The sequence below is a fragment of the Pseudorca crassidens genome, chromosome 19, assembly GCF_039906515.1.
Source record: "Pseudorca crassidens isolate mPseCra1 chromosome 19, mPseCra1.hap1, whole genome shotgun sequence".
Lineage (NCBI taxonomy): Eukaryota > Metazoa > Chordata > Mammalia > Artiodactyla > Delphinidae > Pseudorca > Pseudorca crassidens.
Genome location: NC_090314.1, coordinates 14,188,224 through 14,200,299, shown reverse-complemented (window position 1 = coordinate 14,200,299; position 12,076 = coordinate 14,188,224). Strand labels below are relative to the sequence as shown.

Sequence of the window (12,076 nt, the reverse complement as noted above, 5' to 3'; positions counted from 1 at the left end):
AACAGCTCCTCAGTTCTCAGGACAGTGGCCTGTGCTCAGGCTGGGAAGCACACGTCCTGGGAGCGCAGTGATCAACTCAGCTTCACTGCAAGCAGGAAGCCTGGCTAAGACGACAGGAGGCCTGACAGGCCACCTAGCACTGTGAACCCCAGCATTCAGCAGGAAAGCCATCAGTCTGAGTGCCCGCTGGCCTCTGTACATCACTAGAAGTGTGCAGGGTCCCGTCACCTCATTGCTCCGTGTGGTCAAGTGTTGCCCAGGAGAGTACAGGGCCCTGGCAAGTTCATAGTTTACTATGGGAAAAGGCAGCAGCAATGGTATAGCAGAAATCCCCTTATTCCTCTGGCAAGTGATTGGTGGGGGGGTGGGCGGGGACAGTCTTACCAGTGATGTTTGCGAGTTGTGACTCCAAACTTGGCAGTACACTCATAGCAATTGGAGCCGTCACACCACGGAGGCTCCTTGGACAGCATATCTGCAACACAGCACAAGACTAGTTCCTGTCAGATACCGACTGTGCCCAGCCAGACCTGGGGCTCAGAAGTAGCAGGGAAATGGCCCAGTAAATAAAGCAACACGTCGCAGAGGGACGTGAAGGATAAGAAAGCAACATACAGGCACGCTTCCTTTTATTGCGCTTTGCAGATATCGTACTTTTTACAAATTGAAGGTTTGTGGCAACCCTGCATTGAGCAAGTCTAGCAGTGCCATTTTTCCAAGAGCATTTTCTTACTTCATGTCTCTGTCACACTTTGGTAATTCTCAAAAATTTCAAACTTTTTCATTATTATTATATTTGTTATGATGATCTGTGATCAGTGATCTTTGATGTTACTATTTTATTTTGGCATTTTTTAACAATGAAGTATTTTTCAATTGAGGTATATACATTGATTTTTGGACAGTGCCACTGCATACGCAATAAACTACAGTACAATGTAAATAGAACTTTTATATGCGCTGGGAAGCCAAAAAAATTTGTGTGACTTAGTTTATTGCAATATTCACTTTATTGTGGTGGTCGGGAACTGACCGAGGTCTGTCTATATTCTAAGTAGGTCAGGGAAAGTGGCACACAGGAAAATATGGAGAACCAGTGTCTGCCAGGCAGACGGGGGTAGGAAGGAAACAGTCTTAAGGCAGTGAAACAGCACAGTGTCTGTGGGGGAAACACATGCAGTCAGGGATGGTATGGCAGGGAGAGGGCAGACCAACAGCTGGAAAGACTGGCAGGGGCCCCATGGTAAGGGGAACAGGGATGGAGGGACCAGACAAGAGCAATGAAGGGGGCAGAATCCGTCAGGTCTGGTGACTGAACACAAGTCGGGGGTGAGAGGGAGGCAGGGAGCAGGAAGGAGACAAAGGTGATTCCCAGGTTTCTGGACAGGGTCACTGAGTCTGAGGTGGGACCACTGGCAGGGAAGAGACATCAGAGAGAAGCAGAGCAGCAGAGGAGTTCAGTTTTGAGTCTGTGGAAGCTGTGGGGCATTCGGTTGGAAGTTACCAGTGTAGGTGACAGCAGCAACCACTAGCATTTCTCTAACCACATGCCGGCACTGCTTTGAGTGCTCCATGCAGAGAAGGAGACCGAGCTCACGGGGAGGAATCAATCGTCACCAAGCACCTTCCACATGCCAGCACTGCAGATGGTGTGGGCTCCTGATCTGAGCTCCTTAAAGGTTGACCAAGAGCACGGCAGAGAGTAGACTAGCTATAGCAACACCGCACTTTGGTGCTGGCTCTGCTACAAACCAGCTTTGTGACCTTGGGCAAGTCACCTACATCAAGATCACACAGCTACTAAGTATGTCTGAGCTCGTTTCTCTGCACATACCATGGGGCTAAGAACCCCGTTCCACCTGCACTGTGGGTGATGACAGCACAGTGGCACTTGAGACATTCTGAGTCTTTCTGCTACTTCAATGGGGACAAGTAAAGACTTGCAATATGACATTCATCAAGCGTGAAGCTCTCCTCGCCACAAAAGGAACACAGAGGAGGAAGTCAGTGGGGCTGAACCAGAAGGCAATTCTGAAGGACGCAGAGAAGTGGCATCAGCTGAAGGACAAAGGGTGTGCAGACACGCAGTCGGGAACCGTGGGAAGGGGGAATGCCTGGAGCTGTCAGGTTTCTGGTGGGATCTGGGGAAATGGGAAACTGACGGGAGCCCCAAAGCGGGACACCCAATAAACCAGATTTCCAAAAGTGACCCTCCCACTGCTGCTCAAAGGCCCTGCATGGCATTCACAAAGGCCTAAACCATATGGTGCCTGGAAAACTCCTGGTTCAGATCGTGAAGCAAGTCATTATGAGATTTCAAGGTCACCAATACATCCAGATAATCAACACCGTCACTGTGCCTGCACTGGAAGAGCAGAAAGTGGGCCACTCACCTAAGAGTCTAAACAGCAGCTGCTTGGTGGCAACCTGGTAGTTGAAGATGTTGACCCCTTGGTTGTTGTTCACCCCCAGGCGAGCACCCGAGCGGACGACGGCACGGCACAAGTTGGCGTTCCCTTTCATGTATGCCAAGAGCAGCACTGGAAACAAAACCACAGGCAGGGCTACTTCCCACCGCCGAGGGCAGGACAGAACCCTGGCAGGACACGTGTTGGCAAAGTCCCCACTGACACACAAGGGCCTTGGGGCTCTCGTGACAGCTCCGCAGAGGATCTGCAGCATCTTGCAGCCAAGGACCCGGCCACGAGCCAGGGGGTCCAGAGCAGCTCCAGCTCCAGAGACACACTCCTGCCCATTCAGAGCTCTGGCCACAAGAGCACTGAGGAGGGGTCACACACTGAAGGGAAAATATACTATTGTTTCAGCTGCCTTCCTCTGGCATAAAACACTGGGGGGTGGGGGACAAAGCTCTTTTCACACGATGTACCTAACTCTGAAGACTCGTGAGGTGTGTACACACGGAGAAAACAATAGATTAGTGCGGTAAACCTGCGCCAGAAAGTTCTTCTACCCCGTGGAGCCTCTCTCCTGTGCAGGAGCAGGCCTGGTGGGCGCCCGGGCTCTGGCCAGGCCACCCTGCTGGCCCTCCCTACTGGGGCAGGAAGCACCTGCCTGCCTGTTCACCTGCTCATGGACAACGGTGCTCACTGCAGTAGGCTCTGGGTCCAGCAGCTCACGCCCAGGGCTGACTCCTCTGAAACTCAGGCTCACCACTGCTGGCTTAAAAAACATGTTCATGAATCAAGGCCGAGAACTGATGACAAAATATTTGGTCCCATGCTAAGGTCTGGGACACCCTTTGGTGACTGCATTGCTGCCAAAGGCCATGAGGTTCTGTCTGGCAATGATGACAAATGAATGGGAATACAGCAGCAGCAAAGAGCTCAGAGAGCCCTGGGCTAGGGAGAAAGAGATTTGGGTTTCATCTTTGTTTCCTTACTTGAAAAATGGGGACACATTATACGCACTGCTTACCTTATAAGGTTGTTGCGAGTATTCAACAAGAAAACGAATGCAAAAGTCCATCAAAAACACTATGAAAGCTACACAAATTAACACAGTGATTGTGGGTGGCTAGAGCACTACCATGACAGAGGCCTGTTTACTAAACCCCTCTAGTAGACATCAGCCCTCATCTGTACATAACATGCCACTTTTTCAAAACACATAAATACGCACTGTGGCACATTTCCTCCTTCTGAAGCACCTGTGCGGTGGCTGTATTTCCTCTCTCGCTTGGGTAGGGATCTAGTTGACTGGATACGAGGTAGATGAGGGCAATAAAAACAGGTGGGCAGGCCTGTCTGGACGTGGATATGGCTTTGGAGCACTAGCCCCACTTCAGATGTGCTTGTGCCTAAAATCAGACACTGCCAAATTCCAAGTCAGGAATCGGTGACAGGTTCTCACAGAGCCCAGCCCACTGGGCTGAATGTCCTTAAGTAACGGCATGGGTGTCTTGTTTTTCGGCATGGGCTCTTATTTTTCTAGGAAGCAAGGAACACCAGTGAGACAGGACAGACAAAAATCTTATTACATACCTGTGTTTCCTTCTGCATCTGGTTTATCCAGAGGATACTCAGGCATGCACTCTAAGAAGAGATCAAAGATGGCTGCTGCGTTCTCCTTGCCATATTGTCCCAAAATGTGCAGTGGCGACTGGCCTCTGATAAAACAAGTTGGAAAAGTTAGGGATCTATCTGCCACAGCCATCATGCACAAGAGAAAGGGGGTTTTCAGAACTCTGTGATGCTGGATAAATCTAAAGGACACAATAATCATAAAAGTTTTCCTAAAAAGTATTTTCAGAAAGAAGAATTCCAGGGTACTAAAGGCTGGTCAAGGGCCCTAGTGGACAGTTCTGCAGCATGCCCCTGGGGCTAATACAAGGTGCCCGTGACCACCAGCTCGGAGGGGCAGGCCAGGGGACGTGGAGCTCTGGCCTCTGCTCTGAACCACACACACTCACCGTAGATTAAAGGCTTCAGCATCCACAGTGCACTCTGTCAGGAGGACCCGGATGTTGTTGAGCCGGCCATGCATGACAGCGAGATGAAGAGCTGAGGAGGAAACTCTCTTACAGTGCAAGCCCAGAAGCACAGAGAGAAAATCTCGACTCCTCCTCACCCTCACAAACTTCCCTCTAAATGGGACTCGGCCAGAGCAGCCACTGTCCACTCACAGAACCATCCTTTCCATGCTTCACCATCCCCAAGAATGAGTCCTAAATGCAACCTAAGATTCACTTTCTGCCTCTGCCGTTATCCAAAGATGAGATTCAATGGTTTCACAAGAAGCCATTTAGGCCTCCAGAGTTACCACTCACATCAGGAGGTTGCTCAGGCCCTGGTCAGGAGGAGGGTGCATGCCTGGCTCAGAGCATTTCCTGTCACAGCACTGCCCCTGTAAGAGCCAACCTCTGGGAAGGGGAGCAGACCCAAGGAGGCAGTGCCCCTCCAACCCTAGAAGGGAGGGACTGCTCGAGGCACTCAGCACTGCACACGGGGAATGACTGGAAGTTACCATTATTTCCATTCTCATCCACAGCAGCAAAGTCCACTCCATTCTCCAAGAGGACTGAGCAAATGGTGGGCAGGTCCTGCTGGGCAGCAAGATGGAGGGCGGTCTGGCGGTGCTTGGTTAATTCATTCACTTTGGCTCCTGCAAGAAGCTGTTGAAGTTGATTACATGATCAGCCGTTCTACCACAACCAACCAAGGTCCTGTGTAAGGGACCAAGCCTGCCTATCTCCTGGCATCCACAGAGTCTGCCCTGCTGGCAAAGCTGGGAGCAAACTCCTGGTGAGGCACAGGCCAGCAAAACCTATCCCAAGGGCAAACTGGCAATTATCAAAATGTTTAAAAAGCCATTCCCTAGGACAGAGAAATTCTAAGACTTCAGTATATTAAACTACACAGGACTGCAGTGCACTACATAAGGATGTCCACTGCGTGTAACAGTAAAACCAGACTGCAGAAAAGATTTAGTTACAGAAATTATAATACATACAAACAATAGCACTGGGAGCCACTAAGATGTTAAAAATTTAGGGCTTAACATGAAAGGATATCTATGCTATAGTAAGTTTAAAAAAAAGGCAAGTTAGGCCTCTCTTGCTTTCTGAGATGGCCCGAACTCTGTCTGTGGAGTGTGTTTCTCTCTAAATAAATCCACTACTTACCTATCAAAAAAACAAAACATAAAAATAAAAAAATAGGGCTTCCCTGGTGGCGCAGTGGTTGAGAGTACGCCTGCTCATGCAGGCGACACGGGTTCGTGCCCCGGTCCAGGAAGATCCCACGTGCCGCGGAGCGGCTGGGCCCGTGAGCCATGGCCGCTGAGCCTGCGCGTCCGGAGCCTGTGCTCCGCAACGGGAGAGGCCATAACAGTGAGAGGCCCGTGCTTACCATAAATAAATAAATAAATAAATAATAAATAAATAAAATTTAAATTTAAAAAGGCACATTAGAAGACAGAAAGATAGTGTGATTCCATTTGGTGAGACAGAGATAAGAGAACTATATATACACACACAAACATACACAAACTGTGAAGGTGTTTAAAAGCATACACGCCAAACTCAGGGAAGAGTCAGGAGTGAAAGGGAGTTACTAACTGCTTTATATCCTTACATGCTTTAAGGGATATAAATAAATCCACAATAAAAATGTACTTTTTAAAATTAGTTTTTTAAAAGAAAGAAAGTAACACAAAGAATTACAGAATCAAAGGCAGGAAGGTCCTTTAAATAGTGTCTTATATATTCATTTAGTATCTGAAGTTCATTCATCATCCACTTCCTAATAAAGTTTCAAAGACAGCTGCTGTTAACAGAACAGAACCTCTACTTTGCAGTCAAAGCCCAATTTGCCTCTCCTGAGGTCTGCAGCCATCTTTGGTTCCTTTGTCTGTGTGTGCAGGCACTCTGCCTCTGGGAAAATCTAGGCAGTGATCAGCTTCTCTGGTTCTGACCCTGACTTCCAAGTCCCAGCCCCCCAGACCTCTGGGTGCCTGGTCAAATCACTCATAGGTCCAAATAGGACATGCCATAGAGGGGTATTCATGGTCGTGAGTGCTGTGCTAGGGTCATCGCTAACCCTAACCTTTCTCAGTGGAGAAAGGCACTGTTTCAGTGTGAATATGTTCCAACATTAAGCTATACCGATTCATAGACAAAGGACTACATGGCCATTGTTTGGAAGATCAGCTGTTTCTAGGGACTCCAATCACCTGCAAGATCAAGGCTTAGTAAAACAGAGGCATGACCTTGAGGAAGGGGCCCTGACCCTCAAAACACCTAGGTTCCTAGGGTGGCAGGCAGACTGACACACACGGGGTGCAACTCCCTATTCACGTCTGCCTCCTTCACTGCTCCCCACATCCAGTCTGCACCTGGCATCTGTCAGACCCACCTCCTCATCACTGTCCAGTCCATCCTTCCCTGTGGTTGCCTCCCCTAGGCCTCTTCTCTGCTGACACTGCCCCCACACCCTCACACCCCACCCCCAAGGCAGATGCTCTCTCAGCTCCAACACATGTCAAGTCATAAAGATTTTCCTAAAAAGAATTCTTCAAAAACAAAAATGGCAGGGCACCAAAGGCTGGGCAAGTGCTCGAGCGGTCAGTTCCGATGGGAGGCAGCAGCAAGTGGCAGCTCTGTAAGCCAGCCAGGTGACGTGGAGGCCTGGTCTTGGCTCTGGACCACGCTCTCAGCTCAAACACTCTACTACTGAAAGGATGAAGGCCGCTCACAGTTCTTGGTTTGAAATATGAGACCCCATGACCTGGCTTCTATCTCTCTCTCCAACCACATCTCCTTCTACTCTCTGCTCAAATTTCAACCAAACTTTGCCACTTGAAAAACCACATGCATTTTCCAGTCTCCACATCTTTGCTCAGACCCTTCCCCTGCCTGGGTGGCATTAAGTTGTCCTGGAAAAGACAGGCTTTGGGGTCAAAGAGAAATGGCCAAATTCCCAGCTATACTCCTAACTAGTTGATTTTCCTTCCTTCCTTCCTTCCTTCCTCCCTCCCTCCCTCCCTTCCTTCCTTCCGTCCTTCCTCCCTCCCTCCCTCCCTCCCTCCTTCCCTTCCTCCCTCCTTCCTTCCCTCCCTCCCTCCCTTCTTTCTTTCTTATTTATCTATCTATCTATCCATTCATTCATCCATTGCTGCATGTAGGCTTTCTCTAGTTGTGGCAAGTGGGGGCTTCTCATTGCAGTGGCTTCTCTTGTTGCGGAGCACGGGCTCTAGGTGCGTGGGCTTCAGTAACTGTAGCACGCGGGCTTCAGTAGTTGTGGCTCGCAGGCTCTAGAGCACAGGCTCAGTAGTTGTGACACACGGGCTTAGTTGCTCCGCAGCATGTGGGATCTTCCCGGACCAGGGATCGAACCCATGTCCCCCTGCAATGGCAGGCGGATTCTTGACCACTGCGCCACTGGGGAAGTCCACTGATATTCTTGAGGGAAGAAAATTCTTTGAGATTAAATTTTCTCCTTTGTAAAATGTAAAACATTTCCTACATCCCTCTGAGTAGTTTTGAGAATTAAGATGCAGTAAGCTCCCTGACATCAGTACTGGTGATAGTTTTTTAGATCTGACACCAAAAGCAAATGCAACAAAAGCAAAAATAAAAAACTGGGACTACAAACTAAAAAGCTTCTGCACAGCAAAGGAGAAACAATCCAATTAAAAATGCGCAAAGGATCTGAATACATATTTTTCCACAGAAGACATACAGATAGCCAACAGGTACATGAAAAGATGCTCTACATTACTAATCATCAGGGAAATGTAAATCAAAACCACAATGAGAGGGACTTCCCTGGTGGTCCAGTGGGTAAGACTCCGAGCTCCCAACGCGGGGGGCCCGGGTTCGATCCCTGGTCTGGGAACTAGATCCCGCATGCATGCTGCAACTAAGAAGTCCACATGCTGCAACCAAAAAAAAAAAAAAAAAGATCCCACACGCCACAAGGAAGATCCCACATGCGGCAGCTAAGACCCAACGCAGCCAAAATAAACAAATAAATAAATAATAAACAAACATTTTTTAAAAGCCCATGAGATATCACCTCACACCTGTTAGAATGGTTATTATGAGTAACAAGTGTTGGCAAGGACGTGGAGAAAAGGGAAGCCTCGTGCATTGCTGGTGGGAATGTAAACTGGTGTAGCCACTAAGGAAAAAAGTATGAAGGTTCCTCAAAAAATTCAACATACATCTACCATACGATCTAATAATTCCACTTCTGGGCATTTTTCCAAAATAAACCCCCGCTAATTCAAAAAGATACATGCACCCATGTTTAATTGCAGCATTATTTTCAGCAGCCAAGATATGGAAGCAACCTAAGTATCTGTGACGGAGGGATGGATAAAGAGCTGTGTTATGTATATACAATGAACACTATTCAGCCGTAAAAAGGAATGGAATCTTTTGCAGCAACATGGCTGGACCTTGAGGGCATTATGCTAAGTGAAATAAGTCAGAAAGAGAAAGACAAATACCGTATGACCTCACATGTGGAGTTTACAAAACAGACAACAAAAAACCCCCAAGCTCACAGATTCAGAGAATAGACTAGTGGTTGCCAGAGGCAGGGGTGAGGGCTGGGCAAAATGGGTAAAGGGGGTCAAAAGGCACAAACTTCCAGTTACAAAATAAGTAAGTCACGGGGGTGTGATGCACAGCATGGTGACTACAGTGAATAAACTGTGGTGTATATCCGAGAGTTGCTAAGAGAGTAAATTTAAAAATCCTCATCACAGGAAAAAAATTTGTTGTAACTACATATGGTGACAGATGTTAACGAGACTCGAGTTGATCATCTTGCAAAATATACAAATACCAAATCAATGTTGTATATCTGAAGCCAACTTAATGTTGTTTGTCAATTATACCTCCAAAAACGATTTTAAAACTCATGAAAACAAGAGAGTGGGGGGGAAGGGGGGAGGGGGGAGGGAGGGGTGGGGAGAGGGAGAGTGTGCGCGCACTCGCTGGAAAGCACCAGCTGAGCGCCTGACACAGAGCCGGCAGTCAACGGAAGTGACCTCCCTTCCCTTGATGCTCCCACCCTGCCACCGCCACCCACACGCCGCCTTCCCTCGTGGCCTCACTCCAGCATCTGTCTGCCCACTGGGCACTCAGGACACACTGCCCACAGACACACCTGCTTTCCTCAGTGTACCGGCTACCTCCCCAAATTCCTGCTGGCCTTTCACAATACCTGGCCAAACACCTGTGATGAGAGTCCGCACACACTCTACAACATGCTTTGTCCACACGTTTCATGCAATAATGTTTCAGCGACACTTACCAAATTGCGGACAATAATCTCTGAGCCTGCTTGGACAGCAAGGTGCAAAGGGGTCAACTTGGAAGCATCCTGGACTCTGGAATTCACGTTAGCCTGGACGCTGATCAGGAAGAGCACACTTTCGATATCAGAGTTCTGAACTGCCACGTGAAGAAAATTCCGGCCCTTGTTATCCACCTAAGGCAACAAGTGGGAACCAAAATATTAGTGGGCTCCCCCTGCAAGAGGGCCTCCTGAGCAGCTGCGAGCTGCACTGACCACTGGAAGGGCCACGGTGTAGTCCTCCCTCAGCTCCAGAAGCTCCCTCCCAAGAACCAACACTCAATGTCGCGCTACACCCCACGCCCCACACCCACCATAGACCCACACTGCGTATTTATGCGTGTGACCACATGCGCGTGGTCAGAAAAAGGGAGCTAACCCAAGCTGCCCCGGCATCCTCCTGAAGCAGGAGTGGACTTGGAAGGCCAAGAAGGAGACAACCTGAAGGACAGGGAAAGAAAAGCACCAGAATACTGGGATGCATGGGGAAAGGCAATGGTGGACAGCGGCTTTGGGCGTTTCCTGCTTTGGCTAAAACAAGCACCCAGAATTCTAAAAACCACAGCTGCAATGCCAGCCTGACCCTTGAGCAGCCAAACAAACCTTCAGAAATTTCCAGAAAGTCTCTTCTTTCACTGAGCTACAGGATAATAATACATGTTGGGGGAGGTCGCCAACGGTATGTCATAGACTTTGCACCACTGATGTAAAGCAGACAGAAGCCCACTCACATCAAACCACACAGGACACTACAACTACCAGAGCTGCCATATCAGTGTGAGGGCTCAGGAGGAAGTGAGGGAGACACACATGCTACACACACACCACATTCCGTCTCACACACACACACACACACACACACACACACACACACACACACACAGCAACATATCTGCAAAGGACTTCGATCAACAGCACCGGTTTCAGGCTAGATGGGGAGGAAACGTGAAATGACTATCTCCATTCATGAATATTTTACCCCATGTGAGCAAGAGTGAGGTCAACACCTACTCGATCAGTCACACTCAGGCAAATGCTGAAGAAAAGGGATATACGGAAGCCTGAAATACAAAGCAAAAGTCTCCACCCGTGTTTGTACTTTTGTTCAGGTCCCAAGTTTCCAATTTACCTTCATAAATGGCTACTCATAAATCTTGGCGTAAATAGACAAATAAAGTGCTGGATGGAGATTCAAGTGTCTGAGAACTGACTTCACAAACCCATCCCAGCTCCCGCCTTAAATCAGTTGCCTCTGTCCTTTCCCGCCCAGTCTGATGTTGCAGGTCAACAGCTCGCCATCCACAATAAGGACAACTGAGCCTGCTAAGCTGAATGCTGACAGCTCCTCTAAAACCCAACATGACACCAAAAGCTCAAGTTCAATTTAACCCTTTTAAGACATTCATTACTAGGGCAAGTAAACCACCCAGCAAAAGCAAAGAATGCCCTCAGTTGTACAAACACAGAATTCCTGTCCCTGGGCCCAGCCTCCGCCAGCTCCCTTCCACACATGGCACCAGCAGGTGGCTGGCATGCAGGGCAGAGCAGGCACATTCCATCCAGCACTGACAGGACATCTGAATGGCCAAAATTTAAGGGGAGTACAAATGTCTTTAACGAGAAGAGCCCTGTTTAGTTGGTGACACATGTTTAGTGCTTGGGGCGCCATGGAGAATGTTGGGTGCCGGTCACTCACCTGCTCAGCAGCCCCGGACTCTCGTTTCAGGATGGCCTCGGCTGCCTTGTTGTTCTTGTAGGTCATGGCACAGGCAAAGGGGGTCAGGCCCTGCCTGTCTCGGACATTCAGGTGGATGTCAGGGTGGGAAATCAGCAGCTGAATGATGACGCCGTGTTGGTTGCTGATGGCCACATGGACAGGCGTTCTTCCTTCTGCATCCTGTGGGGACAAGGCACAGATTTCAATGTCCAAGCAAAGATAAAACCCAGGAAAAATACGAAGGGGAATAACCTGTAAACAGAATTCAGTTCTGAGAATCAATACTGCCACTCTGTATTTGAAATCAGTTTTTCAAGAGGCCAAACACAGAGATGACTGACAGCCACTCCCCATTACCTCCACGCTCCAGTGACCAGGGGCACAAACACATTTGGTTTAGAAAAGCTGTGATATGGGCTTTCCTGGTGGTGAAGTGGTTGGGAATCCGCCTGCCAATGCAGGACACACAGGTTCGAGCCCTGGTCCGGGAAGATCCCACATGCCGCAGAGCAACTAAGCCCACGTGCTACAACTA

At 48.8% G+C, this 12,076-nt stretch overlaps 1 protein-coding gene across 2 annotated transcripts in view; it reads right to left on the bottom strand.

Annotated features, from left to right (window-relative positions):
• The window catches only part of ANKFY1 (ankyrin repeat and FYVE domain containing 1), a 76,902-nt gene that overhangs the window by 4,406 nt on the left and 60,420 nt on the right, over window positions 1–12,076 (bottom strand). Inside the window, exons 18-24 of one of the 2 annotated variants that reach the window (XM_067717389.1) lie at window positions 11,521–11,721; window positions 9,783–9,959; window positions 4,984–5,131; window positions 4,430–4,520; window positions 4,002–4,126; window positions 2,394–2,540; window positions 385–493 (exon numbers count right to left, since the gene is read on the bottom strand). In XM_067717389.1, coding sequence (XP_067573490.1) covers window positions 385–493; window positions 2,394–2,540; window positions 4,002–4,126; window positions 4,430–4,520; window positions 4,984–5,131; window positions 9,783–9,959; window positions 11,521–11,721 — 998 coding nt within the window. The remainder of the gene's footprint in view (window positions 1–384; window positions 494–2,393; window positions 2,541–4,001; window positions 4,127–4,429; window positions 4,521–4,983; window positions 5,132–9,782; window positions 9,960–11,520; window positions 11,722–12,076) is intronic. The other variant, XM_067717390.1, reaches the window with a different exon arrangement.